At 41.0% G+C, this 19,435-nt stretch overlaps 1 protein-coding gene across 1 annotated transcript in view; it reads right to left on the bottom strand.

Annotated features, from left to right (window-relative positions):
• Nucleotides 1-19,435, bottom strand: part of Aoah (acyloxyacyl hydrolase) — a 206,510-nt gene that overhangs the window by 76,404 nt on the left and 110,671 nt on the right. Inside the window, exon 12 of the mRNA XM_006988896.4 lies at nucleotides 9-100. Within this exon, the coding sequence (XP_006988958.1) occupies nucleotides 9-100 (92 nt within the window). The remainder of the gene's footprint in view (nucleotides 1-8; nucleotides 101-19,435) is intronic.

Here is a 19,435-nt window from a genome sequence, read left to right as displayed (position 1 = left end):
AAACATACCCGCTAGTGGAGTCCAGAAATCCAGTAACACCAGAGAGTTGGGGCCAGTTGAGCTCGTCGGTCAGAGCTGATGGCAAGTTGAAGAAGGATTTCTAAAGGAAAGAAATAATAAAGTAGTTATTATCAGATGGTCACTTGTTTTGTGCTGGTGATGAGAATACCTACAGCATAAGCTGGTTCTCCATCTGTCTGTCTTTCTGAGCCTTTGGCATTTAAAGAAGATGACCCATGTCTGGCTGTCACCTGAGAATCCACAATAGTAGGAATCACTGGCTTCCATTAGTCCTGTGAAGTAAGAGGAACAGATGGAGTCTCACGCATGTGAGAGGGATGAGTTGGGACAGGAAATCTCCAATCCTGAAATATTCTGAGGTCTCCTACATCTTTCAGTTGAGAACATCAGAAAGTTGATTGCTTAAAAGGCAGTTGCCCTGAAAACAGTATTGACAGTCAAGCAGAATGCCCCTAGTCACTAAGGTGATGCCTCTGGACCCTTGGACTCTGAAGCGCTTCTGAGAATCAGGCTGTGGCTTCTCTTCCCATAAATATGCAGCTATATTCAATATGTCCTACTGTGGGAACTGGAAACAAAAGGTTCTGTCTTTTCCATCAAAGGGCTAAATAACACAAAACTCCACTTTAAAAATGATAAAGAAACCACTCAGCATTTTCCTCCAGGATCTGCACATTTTGAAATCAAAACACGCGATCAAGGTTGCATGCCATTTTCCAAAGCTGTTCTTGACTTATCAGCTGTACCTCTGTGAGTTGGCCAATCACATAACAGTGTGAGGCTCTGACCACTCACAGTGAGGCACAGGACCTCTCTGCATTAGGAGTGGGCCCGATGCTGGGTGTGCTTGCCTGCTTGATTTGGCATAGTCACACACCCTTCGGGGAAAAATCAAACTTTTCTCTTGTCAAAATACTTTGAATTTTGTAGCCATTTTCTTGGGACCCAGGATCTGTTCTAACACTATCATCTCAGAAGATTTGTACACCTGCTGTGGTGTGAATATGGTGTGTAACCTCTGAAACTCCTGTTAGAATTCAATCCCCAGTGGGAGGCATCCATAGAACAAACAGAACCAGACTGTTTAGAGGTAGGGTTTTGAGGAGATAATTAGGGTTAGATAAGGTCACTAGGGTGGAAATCCATGATTGGATGCTGTCATCTTTATAAGGGGAGGCACACACACATGTGTTCACAGTCATCATATGTTTCCTACTACCTCCTCACTGCCAGCAAGGGGAGGTTACCACATGTAACCCCTAGCCCTTGAACCTTCAGAGGCAGAAGCTAAAGTAAACTTCTTTATAGTTTATCCTTTATCATCATTAGCAATAGAAAATGGACTTATGTCCCCTGTGACTATTGCAAAGTGTTGAGAGCCTATGGCCTGGAATGTTGTTCCAGGAATGGTCATTTCAGTCACAGTTCTACGCCTGGAATGAACTTGTGGAAGAAAACTGTTCTGCTATGACTGCTTATTATTTCCTTTAAAAGTGGCTCCTGGCACAAATCCTTCTAGGAGTCTGGTTTCTAGAAGGAGCATATCTAAACAGATGTGGTTAGAAGCCTCTACTATGCCAATTGACTTGTCAAAATTAGCCACATAACTAAGAGGTGTTCAAGTGCAGCCATGACCCTCCCGTATTGCTTTGCATCTTTCCCCCATCCTGACCTTTACCTTACGGTGGTTTCCAGCACAGGGATCTGGAAGAGGAAGGGCATGGTGAAGAAGGATGGCTACCTGAGGTACAGCTATGCTGATTGGGAGTTACCTCCTTCAGAGAACAGAAATGGATTCTTTGAAAAGAGGCTGCTAGAATTATCTTAGAGGAGCAAGAGATCCATGACTGAAACTTTGTCACCTTGGTGCTTCCCACTCACACATTCTGCTCTGAACTCCTCTACTGCTAGGACTCAGCTACTCTATGTTATGGCTTCTATTTCTTCTACCACTGTGGGGCAAAGCCTTCCTCTGTCTGTTTTGCTTCCCCCCTATATCTTTTTGCTTACAGTGCATGTTTGCTGTAGGATTTGGGAATATTCAATTCTGCTCGAGAAGGCAAGGAAAGCAAACAGAGTGGATAAAACTCATAAGCTGTATTAAGCAGATATATGAGTAAGCAAATGGCTTGTGAGATGTAGGCAGAATTTATGAGCTGGTTCTCCATAAGATGTGTTAAAAGTTAAGAGAAGGAATGCACTCCTCCCCTCCCTTCTGCCCTTACCCTTTTCTCTGTCCATAAAGAGGTCACTGACTTGGAAACCCAGACGGAACTAGATTTTTGGGTCTGGTGGGGCTGTTCTTTCTTCTACAATAAGGAGTGAGACAAGAACTCTGCCAGCATGGGGAGAACTGGCTAGTACTCTGTCTTAAAATAATAGTGAAGGAGAAGGTCATTCTGAAAAATACCAGCAAGGGAAGGACTTCACCCCGGGAATCAGATCTATGTCTAGCTCTACAAGGGCAGCACACTCTATGATTTGAATACAGCACCTTGACACATGGCTCCATACTCTATGCAGCCACTGTTCACTGTTTTCCCCAACTAGTCACATGACTGGGGAAGAGGACATGTTGAGGGGATGTGTAAGACATGTGGGGAAAGGGCAGTTGATAATGTCTTTGGAGTTGTGATCTTCAAGCCCCCAGCATTCCTTCAGCTCATTTCTCCAGAGAACTGGGTCTCATTTACTGGGGGTAGTTCCTGAAATCCTTGCTAGTATACAGGAAGCCCAAACTGCTCTGGCGCTAGCTGTATTAATTAGCATTTAAGCTGTGCTGGACAGCAGCGGGTGCTGAATTGCAGCTGGAACCCCAGGGAGTTTGCATTCCATGGCTGTAGCCCTGGAAGTCTTGGGCAGACCAGATGCACAGATTTAACTCCGGTGGTTTGAATAACTTCAAAATAATTTAGAGCTGTGTCTCCCTCATTGAATGTTTTAGATTTCACTCGTGGTATTTTGGCAAAGCCTGACTGTTTCTGGCAGAAGCTTGTCAAGGAAGACACAGTTCTAGCAGTTCCTTGGCTTCAGTATTGTCTGACTCAGTAGGGCTTTGGGAAAGATCTGAAGACACAGTGAGGAATTGGGTAGCCAGTTGAAAGACCAACACAGTACACAGCATGTGCTTAGGATGAGCCGCCTCTTTCTAAGAGGATTGTCCCAGGCTTCAAGGAATATAGTTTATTGTCAGATAACAGAAATGATTTGAGTAGTACCACAGCAGCATCCACAGATCCCCACCTCCCACTTCCTTAGTTAGCTTGGTAGATAAAAATGAAAAACAACAGCCATTAATAACAAATGTGTGAAAATCCTGAGCAAAAGGAGAACATTTAAATCATATTAAACAGTAAAAGCCACATTCATGCAACATTATACCAAAGGCATTTCCAGCAGGAGAAAGGCAAATGAAGATTTCCCTCATCAACTCCTTTTTATTCCTCTTGAGCATTCATATTCTTGAAAGTCTCCTAAATGTATCTTAAGTGCACAAATGTGGAAAGACTATATTTACCCAGAAAATTTTCCAGTTAAAAGAACTTGTACTGCTCAGACAGGGTCAGGCTGACTAGTACATTGCTTCATGATTTCCTCTGTATTTTCCAATGACATGACTAAATTTATATGTTGTAATTAACATATTTATACTAGTTTTTGTAGCAGTTTCATTTAACATTGTTTGTGTTTGTTTTCATATATTGAGAAAAACCAGTTTTTTTAAATTTTAATAACCATTAAGAAAAATACAATAATTTGGATTCAGGACTAGTTTTTAAAGAGTAATTTTTACTTGCTCTTTGACAATTTCATAAATGTATACAATGTATCTTCATAGTCTCTAACCCAAATCACCCCTGATGCATGACTGAAGTCATCAAGTTAGCAAGCTGGTGTTGGGTTACTCTGAAGCTTTGTTAGTGAGAGAAAGGACAATGACATCAACCACGTTTTATCTGGTTTCGTCAGTCCTCCAACGACAAAGGAAGCTCGTTGAAGGCATGCAGTCTGTCCTCTCCATCCCTCAAGACTGTAGGCAATTTTCATAAAGTATTCTCTTTCCTAACATACATAACTGGCTTAGACCTGAACTGATTATTTTCAAACAGTATGGTGTCATTTGAAGGTATATATGGGTAGCCATTATCAGGAAAAGAAACGATATGAAAAATATCAGTTAAATAGGAATTTTATATTCAATTACCAGGAACTGAACAGTTAATGAATACAAAAAGGAATTGTTGGTTTAGAAAGAAAGAAGTAGCTGTTGAGTTGGTTCCTCAAATCTGAAGAATCAGAAACAAAAAGACCTTGGGATCATAGATTTCCCAACTTCACTGGCATGCAGTTCCTTCATCCTGCTGCAGGTGGTGCATGTGAGCTTCTCTTGCTAACGGCTTTTCAGTTCCCGAGCATCACCATATTGCCAACTGACTGTTCAAGTCCTCCATCCTTGTCACTACCCAAATGTCTTTTCATATACAAATATCAAATTATCCAACTTAAAGAGCTCCCTTGACTTTCTTGCACACTTCTCTGCTCTGGCCCCATTCCTTCAGGCTTTGCTGCACGAATGCATTCTGTAACCAAATGGTTGGTACCCATCAGCAAGCGCGCTAGAACGTGCTTTTTTCTGGGTGATGTTTGCATTTTTCAGACAGGGTAAGTAACTAGCATTGAAGTCCTCTTACATGCCAGGTACAGAGACAGGAAACGGGGGCAAAATGTTTAACTTACTAACAGAACACTGTGGAGGAAGAATTTCCCTCTCCCTTTCCCTCCTTCCTTTTCTGCCATCTCCTTGAGTTCAGCAGGATCTGTTGGTAAATAGCTGTAACCCAGGCATGAGAACTGAAAGTTTGAGGCCAGCCTGGGTTACACTACTGCTCCCTGAATGAAAAGGAAAAGATAAGAGGACTTTGTGAACACACACCACCAATATTCCCTTCTCAGTATTCCTTTCTGAAAAGGAGCCGAGACATCACCTTCAACCAAATGGCAGGCAGTCAATTGGTGTTCAGTCACTAACCCAGTGAGATGGGTGGGAAAGGTCCCTTTCCACCCTGGATCCTATGGCTGCTGATGTGATCCTCACGGGATTTCTATACCTTTTTTCACAGAAAAAAAATCCATTGTACCATGTGGTATAAGATCTAGGTCCAACAAAGGCTCAGCTGAACAAGACTAAGGAAGTTTGAATACTATACCCAGGCAACAGAGCTGATAAGTAATAAGGCTGGATTTGAACCTAGCTTGATGGAATTAGGGAGAGAAAGGCTTGGAGCAGAGATGATCTTCACCATGCCCAGTCTTAGTACTTATATGTGTATATACAGTCCTCACAAGTTTCAAAATTTTATGAAATCAAAGTGGCTGAATTGGAGTGCTAATTGTAGAAAAGAGTTTTAAGTTACCTTGGTTGGTCTGTTAGTCTCTGAACTTTGGGGGAAAAGTTCACAGATTCTCAGTTTGATTTTTTCAACTCTGTTTCCTTTTTATGGAGGCTACATCTATCATATGAAGAGTGCAGAATGAGTGTTTTGGGGATAAAAACTAAAAATTATTTGGCTCCAAACAGACGCAAAGAGACCCCACGTTCAGATGCTCAGAATCTGCTCTGGCTTCCAATGGGGACAGGAGGCACTGTGACGATGAACATGTCATGGTGGAGGTCTATGATGGGCACATGGAGTTCTGTGAATAGAAAAGCAAATAAATATATCACCCAATTCCTTCTCCTGGGATCTCAGGCTAGATTATGAACCACAGTTGTCATAAAATAACATTTTGATGTTTAAATTTCAACAAAGAAGTTTGACTTTGTGAGTTTTCTTTGTACGCTTTATACTCCAGGATGCATGAGATTGAAGGAAGATCCCTGTAGAGTTAGGATTCACTACACACACACACACACACACACACACACACACACACACACACACGGGGGGGGGGGGGCAGGGAGGGAGGGAGGGAGACCTCAAGTATCACATCGGAGTTGCTGCCTTATGGAATCCATTGTATAGGGATGCCGATGAGATTCCCATTCTTTAAGGTATTCCTTCACCTCTCTGTGCCACAACTTCATTACTAATAAAACTATATTTACTAAGGCACCTACTGGTTGATAGAAGCATTTAGAAAAGATAAATGTGCATGAAGTTTGATTTGCAAATATTCAGTGAAAATTAGGAAGTCCAGGACACTGTGGCAGCACGCAGAAAGTATGTTTGTGTTACAGGTGGTTCAGTGGGAAGGAATCTTGTAAGCATATGTCTAATGTGAATGCTAAGGTCTAAGTGGCCTCCTAAAAATTCATATGTTAAACTCACATCTGATGCCAAGAGTGCTAAGAATTGGAGCATTTGGAAAGTAAGTCACCAGATCTCTACAGTTGTGAATGGAATTAGTGCCCTTATAAGAAAACCTGACACATTCTTCTTTGTCCCCTTTCACCAACTGAGAAGACAGCTAAGAGCACCATCTTTGAAACAGACAGTAAACTCTCAGCAGAGACTAAACATCTGGGGCTTCTCAGTGTTCATAATTGTGGATAATAAGTTGCTTTCATGCATGAATGATCCAGTGTAAGATATTTTGTTATACTGGCTAGAACAGATGAAAACAGTGAGTCCTATAAGGCTAGAAGAGGACAAAGAAGAGAGGAGGGAAGAAGTTCAAACACTGGGAGTACCAGATGTAAACCACAAGATTAAACTCACTGTACTATGTGCAAAAGAGACCAGCAAACCTAGTGTAACAAACTGTCTTCACATTTATTAGCTTAAACCATGTTACAGGTAAGCAGACCAATAACAACAGCCCCTCTGCATCTATCATGGTGCCCACCAAAACTTCAAATGTGGGTCATCTATCACAGTGTCCACTAAAACTTCAACTGTGAGTCATCTATAATGATGCCCACTAAAACTTCAGCTGTGTTATTTATCATGGTGCCCACCTAAACTTCAACTGTGGGCCATCTATCATGATGTCGACTAAAACTTCAACTGTGAGTCATCTATAATGATGCCCACTAAAACTTCAACTGTGGGTTGTCTATTACAGTGCCCACCAAAACTTCATATGTGGGTCATCTATCACAGTGTCCACTAAAACTTCAACCATGAGTCATCTATCATGGTGCCCACTAAAACTTCAACTGTGGGTTGTCTATCACAGTGCCCACTAAAACTTCAACTGTAGTCATCTATCATGATGCCCACTAAAACTTCAATTGTGGTAATCTATCATGATGCCCACTAAAACTTCCACCGTGAGTCATCTATAATGATGCCCACTAAAACTTCAACTGTGGGTTGTCTATCACAGTGCCCACTAAAACTTCAACTGTAGTAATCTACCATGATGTCCACTAAAACTTCAATTGTGGGTCATTTTTCACAGTGCCCACCAAAACTTCAACTATAGGTCATCTATCATGGTGCCCACTAAAACTTTGACTATGGATCATCTACCATGGTGTCCACTAAAACTTCAACTGTGTCATCTGTCATGGTGCCCACTAAGACTTCAACTGTGTCATCTATCATGGTGCCCACTAAAACTTCAACTGTGTCATCTGTCATGGTGCCCACTAAGACTTCAACTGTGTCATCTATCATGGTGCCCACTAAAACTTCAACTGTGAGTTGTCTGTCATGGTGCTCACTAAAACTTCAACTATGGGTCATTTATCATGATGCCCACTAAAACTTCAATCATGAGTCATCTATAATGATGCCCACTAAAACTTCAACTGTGGATTGTCTATCACAGTGCCCACTAAAACTTCAACTATGGGTCATCTATCATGATGCCCACTAAAACTTCAACTGTGGGTCATCTATCATGGTGCCCATTAAGGCTTCAAGGATGGAGTCTTCTTTTTGACCCTATGGCTTAAGAGGGCAGGAAAAACATAGTCAGATGAAAAATATGAAGAACATAGAATAGCAGGGAGCATTGAATCTTGCAATTTTTTGCATAATTGCTTTTTTTTACCTTGTCAGATCTTTGAATCGTCCCTTTTTTCCCTTTTCTACAATTTATCATTTAAATGCTAACCCTATGTTTTATTTCTCCAATTAATGAGGTGAAGAATGAATTTCTATAACTGTTTCATACTAAGTAAGAACATTGTACAACTGGACTTTGCCCAACTCCATTTCTTCCACCAGTTTTTTTTTATTTTATTTCATTTTTCATTTTATTTTTATGGGTGATTGAAGAATTCTATCCAGATTCATAAAAACAAGAAAACAGGAGTTTAAAATGTCCTACTTTTATGCAAAAACCCCAGAAATCAGTTCTTTTATGGGGGACAGTGATTTTTTTCTCATAAACAGAAAAATAAATTCTTCAAGGACCAGAAAAAAAACAACCAAAATTGTTTTTCATAAAATTTTCATCTTTTGATCTTTGCAAAAGTTTGGATATGTATTTTGTCTCAGGTTTGTTCATTTTATGTATATGATTGTGTGCCTGGTGCCAGCAGAGGTCAAAAGAGGACATCAGATATGCTGGAACTGAAGTTAAAGATGGTTGTGGGCCACCAAGGGGTGTCCTCTGGAAGAACAAGTGCTCTTAACCTCTGACCCATCTCTCTAGTCCCAGGTTTGGTTATTTCTAAAGCAGTTCCACTTAAATCGTCTGGGGTATCAAAATCCTTCCCAAATCCCCCAGATAATATATGGAATTTGATGCTAGATGAAGTCCAAGTTTTCATTCATGTTAGAGATGTAAGAATTGAGAGATCTTACTAGGTCCACCTAATAACCATGTCCATTTGAGCTGGGCTCTCTCTGCTCACTATACTGATCACAAACAATGCTCTCATTTCCTTCTTTCCTTCTATTACCTTATCACAACACATTATTGTGTTGTCACAATACACTGCTGCACACTGTGGAAGTTGGTGTTTTTGACAGTTCAATGTAAACCAAGACATACCTGGGAAGAGGAACCTCATTTGAGAAAATGCTTCCACCAGATTGCCGGTAGGCAAATCTGTAGAGCACTTCCTTGATTAATGATTGATTTGGGAGGGCCCAGCACACGGAGGTAGTGCCACCGCTGGGCAGGTGGTCCTGGGTGGTATAAGAAAGCAGGCTGAGCAAGCTATGTGGAGGAAGTTAGCAAGCAGCATTCCTCCAGGGTTCTGCTTTAGTTCTTGCCTCTAGGTTCTTGCCTTGAGTTCCTGCATTAGCTTCCCTCAGGGCGCTGTGATCTGGGATATGCGAATCAAACTTTTTCCTGGCTGGGTTGTTTTTGGCCATGGTCTTTATCACCTATAGTAGAAAATGCACTAAGTCACACACTCTTCATGAACCTTGGTTATTGCCTTAGCCTCTGTCCAGTGACCCTGCTCCTCCCTTCTCCTCCTACTCTTTTAAGCCATTATGGGCCAGAATCTTGTAGGAGCTTATTTTAAAAAATATTTACTTATTACTTGACAATTTTATACATATATACAATTTATCTTGATCACTAGCCCTCCTCCACTCCTTCTGGATGCCCCCAAAATGTTCCTCTCCACTTAAATGTCTTTTTCTTTTCTTCTGAAAACTCACTGAGTCCAATTAGTGCTGCTTGCTGGCACATTTTCAACCCACGAGTGGACACACCCCTAAAGAAAAATGACTGCTTCTCCTCCAGCAACAATCCATTGCCAATAGCTCCTGGGATAGGGGTGGAGCCTCATGAACCCTTTCTCTACCCATGCTGGGATTTTTGATTGGCTTGATCATGTCCAGGTCTTGTGCAGATAACCATAGCTGCAGTGAGTTCATTCATCAGCTGTACTGTGTCCAGAAGACAGCATTTCACAGCCCTCTTTCTCACCCTCCAGCTCTTGTGTTCGTGCTGTTTTCCTTTCACACGATGTTTCCTAAACCTTACAGAAGTTGGTATGGTAATCCTATTTAGGGCTGAGCATTCACCTGTGATTTATTTTTAGAACTTTGAACAGTCCTGACTCTCTGCATTGACTGTTCCCCACTGCAAAAAGAAGCTTTTCTGACCAAGGTTGAGAACATCACTAATGCATCAGTACAAACATAAATATTTAGGAAGCAGCTTGGCATGTCTGTTCAGTAAAACAACAGGTAGTGGGTTCCTCTCCATATCCCCAGAACCTATGACTTCCCAAGTCAATGACTTTTGAACCTGTTTATAGTATCAAGCATGAATTCTCTCCTGTGCACCAGGCCTCAAATGCTATCATAAAGGGATTAGTTATCCCCCAACAATCATACTACTATAATACCAGTGATATATTTTTCCAGGATGTAGCATGCAGTGGCCACTGTTAGGTAAGTTCATGGATGCTTTTTTCCTCTAGCATCCCTTGTAGAACCTTTTGGCAATATGAAAACTAACTAGCATGGAGACAACTTTCAAGTCAACTTCAGGTTGATTTTTCTATGTCCTGTATCCAAAGTGTACTGTGTCTTCCACAGTTAGGTCTTACCATCTAGTTATGATAGGCAAGCATGAGCAATAGCAATAGCATGTGTTGTTTTGGGGGCCTTTGGAGCATCCATGTAGGGAGATAGCCAATACTTGCCATTGATATTTTTACTTAATGATCCATATCCTCTGAAGAATCACTGTCTGCCCAGGCAGGGTCCCTCCATTCAAACTGCTTACTGTAAATGATCTTTTTAAATTAGCGTATCAAATACTGGGTTTCCATAAGGGCTTCTCACACATCCTTAGTTTTGATTAGCCTTTCACCACTTCCCTCCTCCCCTTCTTGCTCATAGCCCTGAATCTTGTGCGAGCTTCTTTAGGGTACAGCTCTTGACTGGGCAGGCTTATGATGGGGCCCTAGAATCTTACATTTTAAGGGTCCCAATGACTATGGTGACCGGCCAAGTTTGATAAATGCTCATCAATGGGTAGGTGCTGCTGTTATTCCTCATAGCCTTGTTCATTTCCCCAGCACCCTCTCTGTCCCTTATCCTACCCTACCCAAACACCTGCTGTCCCCTGAGCCTCCACTTCCCCTTCATAATGCTAAGCCTTGTCATATAATCTTCCTCCTACTATACCATTTCTGTTGGCCAGTTGCTGCTCATGGAGCAGAAGTTAACTAAATCCTGAGTCCTACCTGGACTTCCCACTCTCTTCCCTTGCATGTCCTCTTCCACACTACCATCCGCTTTGTGTATTCTCAACTAATTGTCCCCAATATGCTAGCAATATGGCAAAGTTGGCCAAACCTTTCTGAGAAAGATCAGATCATAGGTATTGTAAGCTTCATATGACCATCTTGTCTCCATTGTGGTTACTCAGTTTGGTTGCAATGCAACCCTACACAGTATGAAAATGAACAAACATGACTTCGTCCAAATGAAGCCTAATTTAAAACAACTGGTGAGTGGCAACAGCCTTCTTAACTCTCAGGTGGCTTTTAAGATCCTATTTTAGTCCACTAAGCTGCTATAACAAAATACCTTAGACTGGGTGCCTTATAAACAACAGAAATTTATTCTGGAGGATATCCAAGATTATGGTAGTCCATATTGTGTTTGGTGAGAGTTCACTATGTTTCACAGATGACTCCTCATTGCTGGGTTCTGACTTGGCAAAACAAGGGTAAGAGAACATCTTACACTTTTATGAGGTAATTACTCCCCTTTGTCATGGTGGAACCTTGATATTTTGGTCATTGATATATTGCTATCATTTTTGCTTTTTGAGACTGATCTACACTACATACCAAGACCATGTGGCACCACATGTCCATGGAGAGATCTTGGTACAAAAATGCTCTCTCTGACTCCATTCCCTACATTGTTCATAACTTAGTAAGAAGATCTCACTAGGCTACAGTAGAAACTGAGTACAGTCTGTGGCTGGGAAGACATGTGCCCATTACTTCATTATTAAAGATTAGAGAAAAATAGATAAGGAGAAATGACTGGGACTCTAGGAGTGAAAAAGACACCTCGGGGAGCTTAAAAATCTAGCTGGGAAGATAAATTTGCAACTATAGTAATAATATGAACACATATCATTGAGTTATATATTATCTCATTTTTACATTTGTTATTATATGAATTTTGATATCCCTTCCAAATTCATATGTAAAACCTGATACCTAATGCCCACAATTTTAGATGAAGGCTTTGGGGGAATTATTTAATCATCAAGACTCACACCAGGTATGGTGGCATGAGTTTATAATTCCAGTACTCAGGAGGCAGAGACAATAATGGTATAGTCACACAGCCACTATATTGTAGTTCTAGTCATTGTTGGGGGAACCTCCACATCAACTTTCACAGTGCCTGTACCAGTTTACTGTCCTGCCAAAGTGCATCAGCTTACTTTTTACCCTCATCCTTGGCAGCACTTGGCATAGGTTCTCTTGATGATAGCCATTCTGATTTTTGTGAGATGAAATCCAAAAGCAGTTTTAACTTTCATTTACCTGAAGGCTAAGGAGGCCAAACATTTCTTCAAATACCAAATCATTTTGATTACTTTAATTTTATTTATTTATTTATTTACTTACTTATTTATTTATTTAATGTGCAATGGTGTTTTGTCTGCATGTATGTCTGTGTGAGGTGTGTGAGGGTGTCAGATCTCCTGCAGCTGGAGTTACAGACAGCTGTGAGCTGTCATGTGGGTGATGGGAATTGAACCCTGGAAGAGCAGCCAGCCAGTGCTCTTAACTACAGAGCCATCTCTCCAATCTCTTTCTATGTCCCAATGGATTTGAGATCCTTAGAGTTTTCCAGGAGAAATTAAATGAGATCCATTTAGTGGTTAATTTGGAAGTGAGTGGAGCCAAGTGTAGATATGAGTAACCCGAGGACAAGTAATTGTTCTCTAGTCCTAGTAGCTCACTCGGTAGCACAGGAATAGACTGTTACACTGTGAAAATCACCACCTACTGGTTGGGAGAGCAGGCATGTGGGCAAAGTACTTACAAATGCTTTTCAGAGGTATGGGGCTTATGGTGGTTTGAAAGAAAATGGCTCCTAAAGGGAGTGGCACCATTAGGAGGTGTGGCCTTGTTGAAGTAGGCATGGCCTTGTTGGAGGAAGTGTGTCATTGTGGGGGTGGGCTTTGACGTCTCTTTTGCTCAAGCTTTCCTCAGTGTGACACTAAGACCACTTCCTGTTGCCTGCAACATGTAGGACTCTCAGCTACTTCTCCAGCACCATGTCTGCCTGCATGCTGCTATGTCCCACCATGATGATAATGGACTGATCCTCTGAACTGTAAGCCATCCCAATTAAATATTTTCCTTTATAAGAGTTGCCATGGTCATGGTGTCTCTTCATAGGAGTAGAAACCCTAACTAAGACAGGACTTAAAATAATTCCATCTTGAAGATTTTCATAACCATGGATACCTGGCATTTTAATTCTCACAGAAGGCAGTAGGGGCTGAAATGGTGAGTCTAGATTTGCACCCATACTGGAAGGAAAAGATCCACCAACGTGCTCATTCTGAGCACAGTGAGAAGGGCATAGAAGCCAAGAATAGGCCATGTCACCCATACTCAAGAATAGGGCAAGGGAGCAGAAGAATGCTGTTTATCTTGTGATCTGATGGCTGCTAGGGAAAGGAACTCACCGTGGCTAACACAATTGTCTTTCTCTGCCAGAATAAATGAGTGGTAACCAGAATTGAAGAATGACTTCTCACCATTTAGCATCTTTTTTTTTTTCTACTGCCCTGCAAGATGTCAGACAGGCAGGAAATGTAATTTTGTCCAGTTTTTTATCACACAACAGCCTTTTCTCATTCTAAAAAATAATTTAAAAAGTACTCAAAATGCTCAGATATTTAAGGAGTGGACATGCAGTTAACTCAGATTGAATTTCCATATTTTATGGGTACCATGAAAATCTGCTTTTATGCATGGTGGAAGCTTTTTAAGTGCCTGATAAATCCAGAATATGGGAAGCAGGAGGAGTGAGGGAGCGAGGTAGGAGGCCTGATGCTGTCTGTGCTGCTTGTGGGCTAATAAAGAGTCACTGAGCTGACAGACAGAATCATCTCAAAGAGGAATGAAGCACACGGGGCTTAAACACCGAGCTGCCTGCTCTCGGGTGAATATGCATTTTCTGCAGCCAGATTAAGGATTCATTTTGTCCTTGACCCAGCATGAAATTCAGTCTGTGTTCCTCACCCTACAGACCACAGCCATCAGGAGTCGTGCTAAGATGTTATAATAGGACAAGCAACAGTTTCACAAGCAAAACAAACATTTGAGAAATTGATTTTTTCAGAATCTCTTCTCTTCCTCCCCTGTCTTCCCCAACCCATCATGCAATTCCGGTTCAATGAGAGGCAGCATTTCCTCTTTTGAAAATAACATTTGAGCAGATGGGCGAGCAAGCAGGAGGGGGGTACCTACTGTTGGTCTCTATGTAATCTTTCAACCTTGTCTTCTTTTCTGATACAGCAACCAAGCTGTGATTGTTTTTACTTTGAAGGAAAAACAAAACAAAACAAAGTCTACAACAACAGCATCCACATTCTTTGATTGTCTCTATTTTTCTTTGAAACCTTTATAAATTGAGGTCTTCCTTCTGAGACAGGTAGTTTGATTTGTACCTGATCACCAAGGTTTAGACATGCTGGAGAGAAGCCAAGGCTGTTTATCAGGGGGGGAAGGGGCAGAACCATCCTAGGGCCTCAGAAGAATGAAGCTGAGAACCATAAAGGTGGCTCTTGCCACTCTCCTGTTACTGAGCTACAAATATCTTTCCAGATGAACACACTCCTAACCTAATTTACCATGATCAGGCCCTCTGGGGTGTGAGCTGCCTAACTAGAGGGTGGCAGGTCAGGGTAGAGAAGATTCTGCAGGAAAGCCCATAGTGGATACTTTCTTTTCAGTGTAGAGACGGGGACAGGATATTTTCTGTTGTACTGGAAAACAAAGGCAAGGCATGCTGGGTGCTCCCACAAGGGACAGAATGGCTTGCTTTCTTATAGCCCTAAACATGTGCTCACCAATTCCTCTTATAGGAAGTTATTATTGGACAGGACATTTTGGTCCATGGGCTAGATCCTGCCAACTTCCTGGTTTGGAAATACATTTTACTGGATCACAGCCACATTAATTAACTTACATATTGTCTGTGGCTGCTTTCATATAACAGCAAAACTGAGCAGTTGTGATAGAAATTGTACTATCACAAAATATTAAATAATTTTTTACCTAGACTTTTATATAATTGTCAGCATTTTTCAAATACATTATTAATTTTAAATATATTTAATTGAAATATAATTACATCAATTTCCCCCCTCCTTTTTGCCCCTCGAGGGCCCACCCACTTCCCTTCCCCACTTTCAAGTTGATAGCCTCTCATCTTTGATTATTAATGTTACATAGACATATATATGTTTGTATATGTATACACAAACAAATACAACTGGCTGAGTCTTTTTTGTTGTTGTTTGTGTGTATATGGTTTCAAGAGAAGGAGGGACAAGAGTCAGGTAACACGAGGTTGTTTGATAAAGCCTCAAGGAATCATATTTTATATTGACCTAAAATTATGCATAATATCTAGAAGAATGAGTACCTATCTATATCTGTATCATCTATATCTATATAAAAGGAATTACACCACTTGGGTTGACAATGCTCTCCACAAGAGCCATAAACTAATGAAACCCCCAGTACTGGGCATGAGAAAACTCCATTCAAACGATTGGTCAGGGAAGTCCACATGATTCCCTAAGCAATATAAACTATTGATGACTATTAATGTGGCCTTTGGTTGCCTCTTAGGGGGTCAAGGGATGGCTCCTATTGCTGAAGACACCACACATGTATGTGTAAGTTCCCTAAAGGCCTATATGTTAAATGCTGGGTGCTCAACTGATTGCTCTTGGGAGGTAGTAGACTCTTGGATAAGAGGGACTAACAGGCAGTCCCCAGGTCACTAATAGTATGCCCCTGAAGGGGACAATGAGAGCCTTTGACTACTTGCTTTCTGGTCATGGAGAAGATTGTTGCTCTGTGACATGCTCTCATTATGCTGTCTCAGAAGTCTTGATACAATAGGCTAATCAATCTTGAACAGAAAGGTCCAAAACTAACGAACCCCTTTTCTCTTTAAAAGCTAATTATTTCAGGTATTTTGTTACAGTGATGGAAACTGATTAACATAGTGATCTCTTTAGCAGTGGTCATCAGGATGCATGCCTCTTCTGGTTCTAGATGGCATCAGAGTGGTCTGCTTTTTTATTTCTTACTTTGCAGTTTAAGATACTTTGTTACAAGTCTAACAGCCTCCTAGGCCAAGTTTACCTTGCTTGAGTTTACATCCAAACTAATCTGCCCTAACAACTGAAATCACAAAGAATTTTCTGCAATTCAAATCTGATGAGTGCATTTCTCAGCTTTAAGAGCTCTGGATGAACTATGCATTCCTCAATGTAGCTTCTAGGCCCCTGAAGACCCACCTCCCACACACCTTCCTAGCTACTCTTGGTTTTCCTCCCTGTGTTTTGTGAGCTTCAATTAAACTTCATCACACTTCCTACTTCAAAGCCTTTATCTGCGTGGTCTTTCCACCATTGAGACACTTCTTCCTAGTTCTGTGAGCCTCCTTCCATTTAAAAGGTGGGTTTCTTCCTCCAGTAAGCCTTCCCTTCATGGTGGGGGCAGGTGCACTTCTCAGCATGGACTGCCTGGAGTTGCCATTGCTAGTGTGCTTTTTCTTATGAGTAAGCAAGCTCAGAGAGGACCTGACTTCCTTCCATCACAGGGCCTAGGGCACAGAGGGCTCAAAGATAGCTCTTGTTGATTTAATGAATGCACAGACAGTGCTCTGAGGCTTGGTCTGCCTAGCTTGACTCTAGAAATACTGCTTGAGGTGTAGTTTATACTGTTAACACATGCCACAATCACTAAAAGCCAAACAACAGAAACCTAAGACCACTGAGCTCAACATACCTCATGTATATCAACTGGACATAATTTTCATACCTAGGCTGACTCCTTTTATAAATGATGAAATTCTGTACATAACAATTCTTTCAGATAGGAAGTGCTTTTATGGGGAACATAATTCATTATAGTCCAAAAGCACGAAGCAGCTCAACATCCAGTTACGGGTCAATGGTTTGGTACATTACAGCATGTTCACTGAAAAGGGCATTGTGGAGCATCAATAAAGCCAATCAGCTACAGACTAAATAGAAACATAGATAATGGCAACACTGAGTGCTAACTGACAAACTGGAAATTTCCAGTGACTAAACACATACATATGCATAGATGCAGATATATGTATCGTGATGGTGCAGGGGAAGAGAGGGAGAAGTACCGAGAACAGTCCAACATGTGGGGTGATAGATGGTTTCACAAAATTAGTCTATTATCACTGTGTCTTCTTTCCTGTTACAACATTTAGAAATATTTGAAAAACAGTTTTGATATTTAAATGTTAGGATAATTTTCTCTAGCTGGCAGAATAAAGGAGGTTTTTTTTTAAAGCAAGTTCTTAATAATTTCTGTATTTTTATCTTTTCATTCAATACATATTTGACATTCATAATTTTTCAAAAAAAACTAGTCTTTACTCATTTTAATTTTTTATGTATGTATGTGTTTTTCTTGCTTGTATGTCTGTGCATCACCTGTGTTCCATGCCCTCAGAGACCAGAAGAAGGCATCAAATCCCTTGGAACTGGAGTTACAGATGGCTGCTGAGAATAACACCAGGAAGAGTGTTCTGTGCTCTCCATGGCAGCTCAACTCAACATGTGTAATTCATAAAAGCAACAAAGCAAATCCTTCCTCCTTTCCATCTCCCACTTTAGGCAGATAGACTTCCTTCTGCTTTGAGCTGGACTATTGTCATGTGAGTGTGACCAATGGTCACTTCCGGTTCAGTGGAGGACATGATGTAGCAAGTATGCTTGTGCAGAGTGTACTGGCCTCCTGCATTCTGCCATACTTTTGAGAAGACTGTGCTCTGGACAGACTGTCTACCTATGAAAGACAAACCACATATGGAGCTGACCAGGGTCTCATACAGAACTTGGGTCTAAAACCAACAGAACTTGACCTAGACAGGTGACTCATAGTTGTGTGATAAGAAATCACGGCTGTTTGAAGTCACTGGCAATTTAGAATGTTTGGTGGCTATTGTGATAACTGGGTGATGAAAATTTATTTTCAATATCAACTTACTAATTAAGATACCTCTTTTGTTCTTGTCCTACTTCACTCTTATGAAGTGGTATACTATACAAACAAGTGGTCCATGATGTAAGTGGCTGGGCTGACTTTTAGCTTGCAGAGGAATGTTAACCTGAAGACCTTTTTAAGAATCCCAAAATACCAACAGCTTAAAACAGAAGACAAAAAAGACACAAAAATACACCATTGTCTTTCTACCCATAGTATTGTGACCACATTGATAAGATTTATAAATACTGATTACTTTCATTCATTGTTAGTTCCACCTCAACTGCCCACCCCTTCCTTTTAAAGACATGTGTAGTGGGTAGCCATTCCAGCTTGGATCTGGAAGTTCCAACCCCCATTGAGACTCTGGCAACTTTCATGCCTACAAGGCGGGGCCAGGGGAGGCGCCTGGAGACCCGAGAGCTGGATGGGTGAGCACTCTCTGTGAAATCCTGCCTGGCCTGAGACTCTCTGTGTAGACCAGTCTGGCCTTTAATGCTTAAGAGATATATCTGCCTCTGCTTTCTGAGTGCTAATATTAAAAGTGTATACCATTATGGCAGGGCTCATCTAATCCAGTCATTTCTCAAAGATATTTCCTGGATATTGTGAATAGCTCAGTAATAGACACAGAGATGAAGGCACCTCCTTGGTATGTTGACTTGGAATCCTTCAGGTATGTACCCAAGAGTAAGATAGCTCATTCATATGGTAGTTCTCTTTTCAGATTCTTGAGGAGCTTCCATATTCATTTTTTATGGTAGCTACATCAGTTTATATTCCCACCAGCTGTGAACAAGGATTCCTCTTTCTCCACAGCCTTGCCAGAATCTGTTCTCTTGACAATAGTCACTGACTAGGGAGAGATGGAATCTTTTAAAAAAGCAATTCTTTGAAATTTTCAGTGAGATGAAATCTTAAGTCAGTTTTGAAATTCACATTCCCTCAATGGCTAAGGATATTGAGCTTTTAAAAAGTATTTACTGTCATTTTGATTTCTCCTATTCCGTCTATTCGGTTCATTAACCCATATTTGATAGCATAAATTTTTCAGATGTCTCATTTTTCTAGTTCTTTATTATCTTTGATATTAATCTCCCATCTGATGTATAGTTTACAAAGACTTTTTCCCCCATTCTGTGGATGTCTCTTCACTCTATGGTTTCCTTTGATATAAAGAAGTTTCTTAATTTCATGTAATTCCATTTTATAGTTCTTGATTGATATTTCCTGTGC

Source organism: Peromyscus maniculatus, chromosome 5 (assembly GCF_049852395.1).
Source record: "Peromyscus maniculatus bairdii isolate BWxNUB_F1_BW_parent chromosome 5, HU_Pman_BW_mat_3.1, whole genome shotgun sequence".
Classification (NCBI taxonomy): Eukaryota; Metazoa; Chordata; class Mammalia; order Rodentia; family Cricetidae; genus Peromyscus; species Peromyscus maniculatus.
This window is presented reverse-complemented; position numbering and strand designations above follow the sequence as displayed.